General features: G+C 46.1%; 1 protein-coding gene across 5 annotated transcripts in view; it reads left to right on the forward strand.

The window, feature by feature from the left end:
- The first annotated feature begins 4,678 nt into the window (after positions 1–4,678).
- The window catches only part of ACTN1 (actinin alpha 1), a 93,805-nt gene continuing 82,945 nt past the window's right edge, over positions 4,679–15,538 (forward strand). For 2 of the 5 annotated variants that reach the window (XM_081926320.1, XM_081926318.1), the window contains exon 1: positions 4,682–4,954. In XM_081926320.1, the coding sequence (XP_081782446.1) occupies positions 4,850–4,954 (105 nt within the window). In that variant the 5' untranslated portion in view covers positions 4,682–4,849. Of the gene's footprint in view, positions 4,955–15,538 lie in introns of all 5 variants that reach the window. The other 3 variants (XM_081926319.1, XM_081926317.1, XM_081926316.1) reach the window with 3 other exon arrangements.

Here is a 15,538-nt window from a genome sequence, read left to right on the forward strand (position 1 = left end):
GCCTGGCCAGTGGTCAGTGATTATGAAAGCTGTCATTCAGCAAGACCCAGAGAATCACAGTGGGGAGTGCGCTGTTGTGCTCAGGTCCTTGTTTGTGGGTTTCTCATGGGCATGGGTGTTGCACTAGGATTTTGCACTAGGTGGGTTTTTGGCCTGATCCAACAAGGCTCTACTCTTCCTAGGTCAGTGGCTTTACCCTTTTGCCTAAGCTACTATAATATACCAGTACAGGATAGTGTAGAAAAGAATAGAACTGCTGCAGGGGGCGGGAGAATTGCATACAGAGCGATTCAAGGTATGTTCCACAAAGGCAACAAATAGCCAGTGCAGAAAGAACAACAATGTGATACTGTTGCTTTCAGACTCATTGTTAAGCTTCACCGTAGCACTTTGTTAATCTCCTTCCTGCAAGTTCTAACAAGACAGTTGTGCCGAGGGACTGAATTCCCTGTTTATGGAACATAAATCTGTCCTCCCCTTCGGTGTCCAAAGTAAGGGTGGGAAGTTAAGAAGCAGTGTTTCCATACGATCAGTGTGGAAAACGCGTCGCAGAGTCTCTCAAGCACAAACCCCAGCTTCACTCCCACTCCTTTTCTCTCTCATGTTAGCCCCCGCTTGGCTAGGAGCACCAAGGCTGCCATCTTATTTTAGTTTTCACCTCAAGCAGTTGCGACCCCAGGAATGTCTACTGCGCTGCGCTGCCAAATCTAGTTTAAAGGAATGCAGAGTTCTCTTGCAGAATTATGCACTCCCCCAGTGGTGTTGCCAGAGGGAAGCGGCCTGCAACCCACCAAGACAAAATAGGAGGCAAGGAAACTTCCTACTCTGCTATACATGCAGCTGCTACATTGGAAGGGAGGAGACACAAACACACACACAGAAGGGCAGTCCATCCTATTTCACCGCCTGAGGCAAAACAGGAAGGTGCTGCTGCCCCGTGCATGTGCTGCCTGCCCACTTTGTTGCCCCCCACCAAAATGTTGCTTACTGTGGTCACACAACTTCCAGGTTCTGGTGAGATCTCACGGACACCTCTGCATGGTTTTGCTGAAATATTAGCACATAGAGATAGGTGAGCCAGCTGTATAGTGCAGTTGGATCACTTCCTGGAAATATAGTTTCAGTTTATGTCTTATGCAATTGTGGAAGGGACAGGTATTTATCCTCCGAGTTCACATTTGTCTTTCTGGAAGGCAGTGGCAGAGCTTCATGCTCTGGCACGGGGGCGGGGCGGGCGGAGAGCAGGTAGGAGTGGGGCTGGTGTGCATCCTGGGGGCGTGGCGTGCTGCCTTTGGGGACGTGGTGCCCAGCACAGGCGAGTGGGGCCGCGATGGCACCCCACCGGGATTGCACTGCCAGGGGCAGTGCACTCCCCCCCGCACTCCTCTTCCTCCGCCAGTGCTGGAAGGATGACCTTGTTTAAGAGACGGGAGACTCAGGTTCAAATTGCCATGAAGTTCACTGAGTGACTTTGGATAAGTCATTAAATCTGAATCTGACATACCTCACAGGGCTGATGTGTGGGTGAAGGCAGTAGGCCGAGAACCAGTTGTGATCTCTCAGCTCCTTTAAGGAAGGGTAGGATATGTTGTTGGGGACACAGGTGGCGCTGTGGGTTAAAGCCTCAGCGCCTAGGACTTGCTGATCAAAAGGTCGGCGGTTCGAATCCCTGCTGCGGGGTGCGCTCCCGCTGCTCGGTCCCAGCGCCTGCCAACCTAGCAGTTCGAAAGCACCTCCGGGTGCAAGTAGATAAATAGGGACCGCTTACCAGCGGGAAGGTAAACGGTGTTTCCGTGTGCAGCTCTGGCTCGCCAGAGCAGCGATGTCACACTGGCCATGTGACCCGGAAGTGTCTCCGGACAGCGCTGGCCCCTGGCCTCTTGAGTGAGATGGGCGCACAACCCCAGAGTCTGTCAAGACTGGCCCGTAAGGGCAGGGGTACCTTTACCTTTACCTTTAGGATATGTTGTTTAGTCGTTTAGTCATGTCCAACTCTTCGTGACCCCATGGACCAGAGCACGCCAGGCACTCCTGTCTTCCACTGCCTCCCACAGTTTGGTCAGACTCATGTTTGTAGCTTTGAGAACGCTGTCCAACCATCTCGTCCTCTGTCGTCCCCTTCTTCTTGTGCCCTCAGTCTTTCCCAACATCAGGGTCTTTTCCAGGGAGTCTTCTCTTCTCATGAGGTGGCCAAAGTATTGGAGCCTCAGCTTCAGGATCTATCCCTCCAGTGAGCACTCAGGGCTGATTTCCTTAAGAATGGATGCGTTTGATATGTATATGTAGGATATATATATGTAGGGTAGGATATATATATGTACTAATAAGTAAATTATAAAATCTGAAGTACATCTGCAGAAGTTGAAGTGCAGTCTTCCTGAGAGTAGGTACAGAGGATCAATTGACTTGTATTTCACAGGCTTAGTTGTGGAAAGTAGATATGAACAAAACATGAAACTCTATAATTTTCTATGTGATAAGTTCTCCTGGTTATAGAAGTTTGGTTAAATTAATGTACCCAGTGTTAGTCATACTCAGAGTAGACAAACTGAAATTAAAAGACATGACTTTGGTCCACTGATTTCAGTAATCCTACTCTGAGTAAAACCTCTTTGGTTAAAATCCATCTTTTTAAGCTTCTACAGTTTGTCAAGTTAAACAGCAGCAAAAAATAAATAATGCAATTTCCTATAGGGAATTCGTTACTTGCAATAATTGATAATAAGCCATAGCATTGCATAAAATCAAAATATGACTAGGCATGGTTGGTGTAGAAAGCAACACTCCACCCCCTCATAGACTAGAACTAACTTGGGGTCACACAGTGCAGTTGGTTAGCAGTGGATTCAGGAGAACAAACTCAAGGAAGTACATACGAAATTGGCTGCCACACCATGTCACGATGGCACCTAGATGGCTTTTTAAAAGGAACTAGACAAATTCATGCCGGATATGTCTTTCTACTGCCACAAGGCATGAGAATGAGTAAGAACCTTCAGGGTTGGGTGCAGCAGATTTCACAGATCCAGATGCTTGGGAACATACGATGAAGGAAGCCTCTAGCAATCCTCCTCATGCCTTGTTTGTGAGCTTCCCGAGTCATCTAAATTGGTTCCAGGGCATGGATAGGGAGCCTATGGGCTCACAATTCCCACAGGACCACAGCTCAAAAAGTTACTGCATCTTCCATCACCTGGAGTTGTGGTCGGGTGCATGGGCATAGCCAGGATATTTTTGGGGGGAGGGCAGGACTTTTGTTAGGGGAGGGGCAGAACTGATGTCATTGGTGAGTTAGTTAAGTATTTCTATTGTTTTGCTTGATCTAGGACAGTGTTTTTCAACAACTGTTCCGCGGCACACTAGTGTGCCGTGGGAAAAATTGAAAAATTCGAAAGATTTAAAAATAAAGTATTTTATAATTTTTCAGATTTCTGTTTACTTACTATTTCATAATAAAGTAATTATAAAATACTTTATTTGTGTTTATTTGATTCCTATTCAAGAGAATTACTTTATATATAGTCAATATAGGCACAGAGTTAATTTTTTTAACATTTTCTAATGGTGGTGTGCCTCGTGATTTTTTTTCATGAAACAAGTGTGCCTTTGCCCAAAAAAGGTTGAAAAACACTGATCTAGGAGGGCAGCTGCACCCCTGTTCGTCCGTTGTCGTCCCCCCCTGCTATGCCCACGGTGGGGGGGGGAGGAGCTGGGAGTCCTGGCAATATCTGCATGGCTGTCGGTTCCTCATCCCTGGCCTAGTCTTGATACAACAATATTCAAAGTGTCTTGCCTTTTGGATTGGAAACTCTCACAAAGTATTTCTCACAAACCCTTTTAATATGTTGCTATCCTAAAATAACAGTATTTTGAAAAGGATGAAATGCCCTTCAGAAATTCTGTCCTTGCAGAGATCACTTTTAGTGGGTAAGCATTTAGTAAATTCAAATGTTGCTTTCGAAATTTTGCTACTAGATTCCGTTCAAATTTGGCAATCTACTGAATATGCTGGGTTCCTTCCCCTCAAAAATTAAAACAAATCACAAGCCTTTGTTTTTATTTTTTAAGAGCTGTAGGTGTGAAGTGTTTGTAGGCAACCAGAAGCAAATCTCCTCTTAAATTATGAGAGGGTGGGGAGAGAGCACTTAAAGCAAAGGTGGGAACAAACCCCACTTCATTTCAGCTTTGTTTCCCAGTGTCTTCTGCTGCAGGAGCTTCTCATAGACACCGAACTTCTCGTAACGGTGACTGACTCTATGCTCCACGTAAGAGAAAGGAGGCGCTGAATCCTACCGAGTCCCCTCACATTCCTTGCATTGCTTTGCAACACATGACCACGGGCACCAGTAGGTTAAAACCGCATATTTGTCCTCTCAGCAGCTTCTGGGACTAGAACTGTAAAATCTCCCCCGAACTCTAGGGAGACGTCACCACGCCGCTCCCACGGAGCAGATGAAATTCAGACGTCACATGTTCAGAGGGAAGGAAACTGGAGCCGGGAGGGGGAGAGGAAAGCGCTCTTAAACCGACCTATAAGAGCCGCTGGAAGTTGCGATTGACACCGGAGAGACTCAATCGGGGTTAAGGTGGCCCTCGAAAATGAACTTTGGGCAACTCCGCTGAACCAATAAGGTCAATCGGGAGGCAGGGCCGCTTTGTCCCCCACCCTCCACCCCTTTCGGTGTGTGCGAAGATTAGGTTGCGATCTGGCAGGGGGAGCTACCTTATTCTCTCGGCTCTCGCTGCAAGTGGAGCTGCGACTTCAGCAGCAGCAGCAGGGAGCTGTCGAGCCCAGCAGCCCCGACGAGGCGAAGCAGCACCGAAGGACCCCCGGCAGCCTCTCGCAGGAATGGATCATTATGACTCTCAGCAAACCAACGACTACATGCAGCCCGAGGACGACTGGGACAGGGATCTACTTTTGGATCCGGCTTGGGAAAAGCAACAGAGGAAGGTAAACCTGGATCTCGCCTGCCTCCGGCGGTGGGCGGTGGGGAGGGGAGCAGAAGCCCCATCAGTCTAGATGAGACCGAGGAGGCGCCGGCGGAATCTGGGAGCGTGTGGGATCGGCATCCCGTGGGGCGCCGCCGAGGAGATTCGTGGGCGCCGCCAATCCGCACATGCGGCTGTGCAGCCGCGGTTTCCATTTGCCCCCTGATTTTTGCCCACGCTGTGTAGATCCGGAGCAGCTGCTGAGCCCAGGATACCAGGCGCTTCTGCTGCGCCCGTCTCCTGCGCCTCCGCCGCCCTCTCCTCGGGAACCTCGTGGAATAATTTCAGCGCCGTTCCGTTCCTCTCCGTCTTCTAGTGTCAGGGCGGGCGGCGGGGATGGGGTGGGCGCGACGCTCAGCCCAGCGCGGCTAAGGATTTGTCTCCAAGGGAGATCTTCCCTCACGCACGCTCGCTCGCATCCTCCTCCGCCGTCCCCGCCGTGGCCAATCTGACACGGAAATAATGTCTTGTGTGGACGGTGGCGTCTCGCTCCCAGGGCGCAATAATTAGAGAGGGCTGATAATAACCAAGAACTCCCTTCAAAACACACGCGCAGTAGGGCAGGGGTTAAAGTTGTTCCATAGGCTTGGCTAGGGACCTATTTCGTTCGGAATAGACCAGCTTTGCCAGATCATGCTTTGTCCGTATGTAGCTTTTTAATTTTTAAAAAAAAACACACCGTCAGAGGCAAGCATGAGGTTGCTAGCGAAAGGCAGCGGAGGTGACGTGCAGAAGGGGGAGGTGGGTCGGGGTGAGGGGGAGACGCTGCTGAAATAAGGCGGTCGGCCGCGGAAAGTGTGGCGGAAGGTAAAGGGACGGAGCCGTTTGCGTTGCTCAATGCCTCGGCGCCGAAGTTGCCTGCCTTCCTTCCTCCACCTCCTCCTCCTCCAGCAACAGATGTTTTCCTCGCCTGCGGGCGGGAGACAGGCTGGCTCTGCCGGCCTCTCCAGCGTTTCGCAACGCCACCTTCCCGGAGGGGCTCTTCGAGCAGGGAAGTAAGTGGCTGGGCAGTTTGCGCGCTTTGTTGCTGCCGCCGCCGCCGCCTTGCTAGGTGGAAGCAGCGGGGCTCCCTCTCCTTCGCCCCGAGGGGAGGGCGGCGCGTAGGTAGCGCGTGTTCCCTGCCACACAGTGTCATTAGGAACGGCAACACTTCCTCTCCCGAAGCGGTTACCCGCCAAGGAAAGTTGCTTTAAAGGAGGGGTTGTCCCCTCCCCACTTCCAGCCGCCAGAAATCTAAAGGTGTCTTTGGGAAGGTCGAGCAACCCGGGGGGGGGGGGGAATCTTTGGCCAGCGGCCTGGTGACGGCGGCCTGCAGTTCTTTCTTGTAGGGCGAGAATCCGGGGTCCAGGTTGTCCTAAGCGGGGGCTATGTCAGGCCGATGCCTTGGGTTGGTTGGTGTTCGTGACCCGCCTGCGCGCAGAGCTACGCTCTCCCTCGCTCTCTGCCCTTCGCTAGCGGGATGGTGGCTCACTTCAAGTTTTGAATGGTGCGGTTTAGGGCTGGGCTTGTGCAAAACTCATGTCCAAAAATGGTAACATTCATCCCATTTTTAAATTTAGGGAGGCGGGGGAGGGAGGTTAGGAGGCGTTCTAGCTTCTTCATTCTCTCTCTCTGCCCCCCCACCCCCCCAATAACCAAAGGCATCCTGTATTAGCTCACTCTGGAATCCTAAGCCCTTAAACATTTCCCTTTAGTCATTTGTCAGACGGCAAAGCCCGATGAAGAGGAGGGGAAGCATTTGGCAAAGTTGCCTCCTAGCTATGTGACACACAGAAGAGGTCAGCAGAGGGAATGGCTTCTGCGTGTCTGGCTGGAGCTTTGTATGTATTTTGCCACATTAAAAGGACTTTGATGGAAGTCTGGTGGGTAAAAGAAGCTTATTTTTAAAAACAGCAACAAGTGACCCCCCTCCCAAGGAGCTCTGAATAAAGGTGGGAATGTATCAATCCAAGGGACTGACTAATTGGAGAATACCCTGTTGTCGTTCCCCTTGCCTAGTTTATGAAAAGATGTATAGATACTTTAAGATGATGTGCCTTCAATGGAGGCTAAGTTAATTAAAGAACTCCCGTCTGCGATATGCATCCTGGCTTGACAAGGCTTCATAGAGAAAATAAAGACAAGAGAAACAAACCCGGAAAACAAGGGTGCTCATTGAAGAATGGGGTGCAGGGCAGATGACCTTGGCATGACAACAAAAGGGAGAGGAGTGGTAATTTAATTCTCAGTCCATGCGGTGGGAATGTTAAATCGCTGGCCCATGGGATGCAGCAGAAGTTGCTACTGAGAGATTTAAATTACCACAGAAGAGTTATGGGCAGATGATTCTTCAGTCTCACCCCCTTTTTTCTTAGAACAACATGACGTTTTAATTAGTAAACTTTGTGCAGCAAAGGGAGAAATTCTGTATATAGTAGAACAAAGAGATTTGTCCCTCATTTCTCATAGACAAATTATTTTATCTCTTCTTTTTTTGCAGTTAATGTCTACATGCCAAGCAGAATTTACATGAAATCAGCATATAAAGACAGTAAACAAAATTTTAAAATCCTTCATAAAAATCAAGTGTCGTTAAAGCTCATAATTTCAAGACAAAATATAAAATACTGTTGAAACTGGGTAGAAGATAAGTTTCTAGTGTATGCATCTTAACGTTACAACTGGAATAACTTTAAAAGGCTTCATAGTATTAGTAGTTAATTCCAAAGTGCTGGGGGGCAATGATCAGACCCTGTTCTGCGCCCCTGTTATTCTAACCTTTTAGCCATGGGGAAAATCCAAGCAGAGCTGAATCTGTCACTCTTAACGAGATGGGCTCACATTGTGAACAGTCTGCTGTAAGGCAGGAGACAGGAACCTGTGGCTCCTCAGATATTGTTGGGACTCCCTCTCACCAGTCCCAGCTGGTATGTCCTGTGGCTAAGTATGGTGGGGGTTTTAGTCCAGAAATATAATGTAGTCCCTAAGGCATAGTGAGCTCAAGCTTTGTAGAACTCCAATCCTAAAGGCACTTGTTAGGGAATTAAGTTGAACTCTGGGACTTACTTTTGAACAGAAATGCATAGGATCACACTGTTTGGTTTTATAGTTTAAAAACCAGCAGCACCCTGAACTTTGTCAAGGAGCCAACTGGCAATTAATGCAACTTACGCAATCTTGCAGATGAATGGGTCATATGGGCATTCCTTTTAGGCCATCCCCTGATTTGGGAGTGCAAGGAGAATGTCTGACAAATTAGCCCTTATTTTAAATGAACCTAAACTTCTATTATTTTGTATTCCAAATATTTTCCAGTTACTCTGGAAAACTAACATTAGGAAGTTCTTACATCCCTTCTTTGCACTAGCTAGATGACCCTCATGGGTCCCTTCCAACTTTACAAATCTGTGAACATTCAGGGTGTGTAACAACATTTCCTTAACATGCTCTAGTATCCCTGTAAGTCACTCTTCCCTTGTATAGGAGCTATCTAGTGAATCTGCAGGTAAGCTGGGATTTGGCTCAAAGTCTCATTATTAATGCTGTCCTATGGCCCAAAGCAGCACTTGGAGTAGCAGATCTGCAACACCACTTGGCATTTCTCTGTAAACTAAGCATGAGGAACCTTCTGCCCTCCATATTGCTGAATTCTGACACCCATCAGCTCCAGCCAGAATGGGTAATGGTGGTAGATGATGGGAGTTGTAGTCCAGCAACATATGGAGGGCTGCAGGGTAGCCACATGTTTCTCAAACTGCAGGACATAAGATACTGGAGGGGAAAGGAATAATTCTGCATGTGCTCTTGGGAACGACAGGCGATGAGCAGTGGGGGAGGAATAGCATCAGCAAGCTGGAGAAGGTAGGAAAGGAGGAATATGGGGAAATATTGATTTAGGGAGGGATCCAAGGGCGATATATTAGTGGTTGGTGTGATTTCATAAAGTTTGAAAAGCAAAAGAAATGTGATTGGAGTTTGGCTGTGCTGTGGCTTGCAGTTTGGTACTTTCATGTAGGAAGTGTGACAAAGCAAGTACCGGTATGTTTCTCATAGGCTAGAAACTGGCTTCTGGTAAGGGGGCTGGCCTCATAACCACAGGGAGAAAAATGGGCTAAAGTCACCAGTGCCTGTGACAGCACATCTCTTTTCACACCAAAACTTCCATGTAGATTGGACCCTGAATTTTAATGTGTCTCCCCTTGGTGGTATTCCAGCATGCACATGAGATTTTCTCACCTTCCATTGAGTCTCTGTTGTCTACGGAGATATACAGAGAGAAGCTGCCTGAGCATTTAAGTCAATAGATAAATAAATAAGCCTTGACCCAGACAGAGGAGAATTGTGAACAGGATTAATATCTGGTGTGTAGGAAGGACCAAAGCTCAGTGCTTTGCTTGCAGAAGATCCTGGGTTCAATTTGGGGCACCTCCAGGTAGAGTTCACCTTTCTGAAACCTTGCCACTTAGTGTTGAGACTACGGAAATAGATGTGCCGTTCTGTTAGTCTGTTCAGTATTAGGCAGTTTCCTATGTTTTGCCTTCTCTCAAAAACCAGCCTTGGGACCTCACGAACCTGAAAAGGACTGTTCAGCTCTTCTGCTCATGTGTGGTGTTGGCATAAGTGTGTGTGTCTTGCAGGCAGGTTTACCATTTTAAAACTTTAAAAAAGCTCATCATAGCATCAATTCATTTAAAAGAAAGAGGTTAGGTTATGTTTCTTGAATCTACAAATCACTTCCCACAAGAAGTCCCAGTGCAATTTTCAAGAATAAAATATGATAATAAAAATTCATAAACATATTCAAAATATGATAAACATACATCTACATTAAATACATTTCCATATAGGCTTTGCACTTTCCACATGAGGTTTGAATTACAGGGTTAGTGTGCTTTTTTTCTTTTAATACAATTTTTTTTTGGAAGTTCCTGTTGAATTGCTTGAATAGAACTTCCAACCTTGACCTTTCATTCCCCAGTAGAAATAACTTTCTGTAGTAGCCCTGGCACAGCTTTTATAGGCTAACCACTGTTTCTTATTGATACTTAATGAAACTTGGGCTCATTTAATTGTGGCATGTTGCAGGCAGGTTAGAGTTTTCTGTTGTAAAGTTGGCAGAATCGAACATTTCCTGAAACCTCATGCAACTAACTGCTAATTTTGCAACCAGTGAGATTTTTCTGGTTTCATAACCAAAGGAAGTCAGGTTGCTACATGGCCCTTGTTTGAAGAACTTGCTCACAATGCCCAGTGTTTCCAAACATGGCATCTCAATGGACAATAGTATATGTCCCCTATTTGGGAAACATTTCAGCTACTTCCATGGCAGTCGCCTTTATAAGTTGGCTTTAAAATGTGCTTCGTAATCTTTGCAAAGAAACAGCAAGCCTGACTCGGAAAATAATGCACTCAGCCACTCTATCAACCCCAAGCTGTTCTTTGCACTGACTAAACCTATTTTCTCATTAGGATCAAGAATACATTCTTGTGTCCTTTTATATTTAAAATTGTTACAGTAAACTAGTCCTAAAAAGAAAGGCAACTCACCAGGTTAAAGTAGCTAATTTTGTGTTCTCACAAGTCCTCTGGGTGTCAAATTATATGAGAATACATTGCCCACAAGGCTGTTACATTAACTTACGGGTTGACAAGAAGAATGTTTCTACTTAGTTAGGCCAGGTTGGAAAGCAAACCAGTTAAACAGAATAATAACCTAATAACCCAACCTTGACTTTAAAGGAGAGGCCTCTAAGAGCACACGGAAAGCGTAAGCAATCTGAAATCTAATTTGCAAAGGAATATGGGGGGGGGGCATGTGTGTGTGAGAGAAAGAGAGAGAGAGAGAATAGCTAGGTGAATAATTAGTAGGAGGGTTATGTTTAGAGGTCCCACAAACAACTCTGCAGGAGTCACACATTATACAGGATGTTTTTAATGCATGGTGCCCTAGCTGTCACCTCACAAACGCTATTTGCACTGTGTTGTGAATTCCCAGAAGGATCCCAACAAAAGAGGCAAAGTGCTCTAGAGTAAAGGTAGCTGCTTGTGTTACAGATGTGGGAGGTTTTCCTGAGTTTGTAGACACGGAGAAGTAGTGTCTCTTGTATTACTAATTCATACACCCCAGATATGTGCCCTGTGGAACTGTTTTCTTGAGTTTTATGTTTCACGGGGTGTGTCAGAGTCTGCTGAGTATGTTACTAATTCACACAAGAAATTGGGCGCAATTGAAAGCCGATTTTGAAAGCCATCCAACTTTCACAAACTGCTTTCCATTAGGCTTGGAGGAGGGTAAGGAGGGAGGGTGACGGCTGTGCCTTGAATCAAACAAAGGCTGGCTGTAAACCTTGATTTGCCACATGCACTATTCTGGGTTGCAGTAGCTGTTCCGTGAATGCAATCTGGCTGGGTTGTAGAAGGTGATACATGAAAAGCACCTGTGCCTCTGGCAGAATGCTCTTTTCTGGATGTGTATTGAGGCTTCAGTCAGCAATGAAGGCAAGCAGACAGAAAGGACAGGTGAAGGGACTGTTGGATTAGTGAGGACCGAAGGCCTACACCTGGACACCAGTGCCTGCAAAAGGTGGGGATGACGCAAGTCGCACCCTGCCAAGCTACTCGGACTGGCACTTTCTCTTGGCTCCACCCACCCAAAGCTCCTCCCCTTTGCTCCACCCCATGCAAGTCTCAAAAGGGATAGAAGGACTCAAAAGGGAAATAAATAGAGTTGGATGATGGTTGGGGTTACTATAGCGTGTGACTCTCTTGCAAAAGGCCATTGGTAGGACAATGATTTGGATACTGAAAGCTACTGCCACAGGATGTTTACCCTTTGAGAAGGGGAAATGATTTGGAGGTTAAAGGTAGGGACTGAACTACAGAGCAAATCACAGCTTATTCTTCACACGTTCAGCGGCTGTTGTCTCAAGCCTTTTTACTGGGATGAACATCTGGGATGGGGGTCAAACAAACCATGGTTAAGGAAAGGTGCTGGGTTCACATGTAAATTACAAGTCATAGCTTAAACAAAAAGTTTATAAGCCAACAACTGAGCAGGGTTTCATATCATGGTGGTTTTTTTGAAGTCAAATCATACTTCTCAAAGGGTAAACATCCTGTGACAGTAGCTTTCAGTATCCAAATTACTGTCCTACCAATGGCCTCTTGCAAGAGAGTCACACGCTATAGTAACCCCAACCATCATCTGACTCTATTTATTTCCCTTTTGAGGGCCTTGATTACAGGGCTGGCATGGCATTTATTGGGGTGGTTTATTGAGGGGAGGATGGAGAGAAGAAAGGACGATTCTCCTGCCTCTCTCTCTCTCACACACACACAGAGGGAAGAATCAAATTAGAACTGATTTGTTTTTCACAGTATAGAAAAATGATTTATTTAGAGTAGAAAGCCTTAACATTTCCTTCACAAATTTTCTGTTATTACAACTGTTTGGTAATAAGAGAAAGCAGGAAACTCAGATAATATAAGCACAAGATCCGGTGCAATATGTCTCCTTTATTGCAGAGGTTTGGACTAGATGACCCATGATCATCAACTCTTATGATTCTGCCATGAACTTACTAGCTCAATTCACACATAATGCCCAGTAAACACCAGCCATTTGTTCTAGGAAACTTCTGGACAATTCATCTGGGATCTAAAGTGCTACTTAGGGACACCCAAGGGCCCATTTCCCCCCCTTAAATTGCTGACCCCACCCTTAGAGTAAAAAAAAAAAAGGCTCATAACTCATATTCTATAAAATAACCTCTCTTGGTTGGTTTTCTCTGCACATTTGTATTCCCCCCTCAAGAAGCTTTCATGTGTTCCTTTTCAAAGCATGCCACAATGTTCTTAATTTCCTCCCCCACCCCTTCCTTTGAGACAAGCTGATGTATGGATAAACAAGCCACAGCAGAAACCATAAAGTCTGCATTAAGATGCTAGTGAATATGGTTTTTACTCAAAGGAAAATGCCTGAACCACCTCCTAGATGCTACATGGTAAATAATAAAGCCCATTCTTTGCAACAGCAATTATGATTCTCCCACTTTTCTTACTGCAGCAGGTAAGAATATTGGCTGTGATGGAAATTGTACAAAGTCCTGGTTACTTTGTTTTAGCTGCCTGATTTAAGTAGAATAAATAATTTTGTTGTTGCAATTATTAAGCAGTTGGGAGTCGGAAATCTTTGCCGATCAACTGCAAATCTCCCAGAGCACCTGCCAGTAGATGCTGATCTTCATTCTGCCCACCTCTGCCATGCACTCTCAAAACTGATAGGGACTGCAAGGCCATTAGGACCTGGACTGGTAAACTACACTTCTTTAGGCATGGCAAACACTTGCAAAGTCACAACAATATGTTGCTTATTATGGGCTGGATCTGCATGGAACACTGCTCTTGAAACAGCCTGCTTCTGTGGTTCCCAGAGGCACCTGACTCACTGCTGTTACAAACAGAATGCCAGGCAATATGAAGAAATTTCTGACCCAGCAGGGGTTTTCTGAAGTTGTTAAGCAACTACTCCTTAGCCTGCATGACCTGACTGAGATGTTTCTCTCTCTGCAGATTCATTTCCCATCCAGGTTTCCCCTACAGAATATGACTTCCCTCCCAGATGCCCACCAAATAATTCCCACTTGTTTGTGTGTGTATGTGTGTGTGTTGCTTCCTTTCCACAACTGGGTCCCAAAGGTTAGCACAAGAGAGAAATACCCCTACTATGATGTTGCAGCCTAACTTATCCTCCTCCCACATCATCAAGCTTGGCCCCTAATGACGCTTAGGGAGTGATCCCTAATATTTTGCCCTTTATCATTGTGGTGGTGCAGTGAGCTGTGCAATCCATGTATTTGGGTAAATTGGTCAGTTGTGATACAATCGGCTGAGTTCTAATTTGTGCACGTCTGCTTGAAGTTCTGATGACTAATTAGGGTTTTGAAACTCAGTTCCTCTTCCCAGCCCCACACAGTATCTGCTAGACTGCAGCAGCTACTGATATGAAGCTGAAGTAATATCAGCCACAGTTTTGGATGTGCAGATCTGTGCAATGTATTGAGAAAGATTTAACACTGGCTATCATAGCATCTTTACTTGCACCGAAACAGTCTACCCCAACCGGGTGCCCTCCAGCTGTTTTGGACTGAAACACTCATCAGTGTCAACCGGCATGGCTAATGGCCGGGAATTATGGGAACTGAAGTTCAGTAAATAACCGGAGGGCAGCAGGTTGAGGAAGGCTGCTCTGCAGCATGAAAGCAACTCTCTAATGCTCACTGATGCCTTAAATATATTTGCCATAAATCTGGCACCATGTAGCTGTCAGGGCTTCATAGTAGTAAGGCACATTTGTCAGGCCATAACATAATACATAGATATGTACAGTGATACATTCAAAACCCGAAAGAGAGATTTAACATTAAAGTGTGGAATCTCTATTCCTATTACAGATTGAAAACATTATTGTCAGGGCCAGAAGGAGTCTGAAAAAATAGCTCTGGGATGCATCTAGCCTACAGGCCATACATTAGCCATCTCTGACTTCACTTGCTCTCACTCACCCCTTCTATGGAACACAGATTGTTGTTTGTGAGGTGGCAGAGTCCACAGTGGCTTTGCAACTTTACCTGTCAGTCAGATTTTACAAATTAATTACAGTAGCATGAGCATGAGATGAATGTCAGGCCTGCAACAGATACTTGCCAGCAGGGAAATCCCAAGGCTTAGTTTCCACCATGGGCTTAGGTCCAACAAGCCCATAAACAGCTGGCTTGTGAAATCTTCCGCACAGTAGCTAATTTACACAACACATTTCTCATCATGAAGCAACTCTTTGCACTGCCACTGTGTAGAGAGTGGCTGTCTTTGAGTTTTACTGAGCACATCTCAGCAGAGTAGGTGGACATACGATGAGACTTTCCATGTGGATGTTTTCCAGTTTCCACTTGGATGTTTTCCACTATGAACAGACTGTGTGCATCCATCTATCTCAAGAGACAATGGAGTGCTTCTCTGGGGTCAAACCACTGCTTAGCAGCACCAAAGTTGCTCCCAGTATGTTTCAGTGGTGGTGCTGACCTTTAAAGCCCTAAATGGCCTTGGCCCAGTATACCTGTAGAAGCGTCTCCACCCACATTGTTCTGCCTGGACACTGAGGTCCAGCGCCGAGGGCCTTCTGGTGGTTCCCTCACTGCGAGAAGTGAATTTACAGGAACCAGGCAGAGGGCCTTCTCAGTAGTGGCACCCGCCCTGTGGAACTCCCTTCCATCAGATGTCAAATAAATAAACAACTATCTGACTTTTAGAAGACATCTGAAGGCAGCCCTGTTTAGGGAAGCTTTTAATGTTTGATGAATTTTTTTATTTTAATCTTTTGTTGGAAGCCTCCCAGAGTGGCTGGGGAAACCGAGCCAGATGGGTGGGGTATAAATAATAAATAAATTATTATTATTATTATTATTATTACCAAAGTGACCTCCCCAGGGAACAAGCCTGGACAGTGTGTATGGAGTCCTGAGGGCTTGATAGAAAGCACCCAGGCCTGATGTGCCCCACCTCACCCCAC

This window comes from Podarcis melisellensis (assembly GCF_964234715.1).
Source record: "Podarcis melisellensis genome assembly, chromosome: 1".
Taxonomy (NCBI): Eukaryota; Metazoa; Chordata; class Lepidosauria; order Squamata; family Lacertidae; genus Podarcis; species Podarcis melisellensis.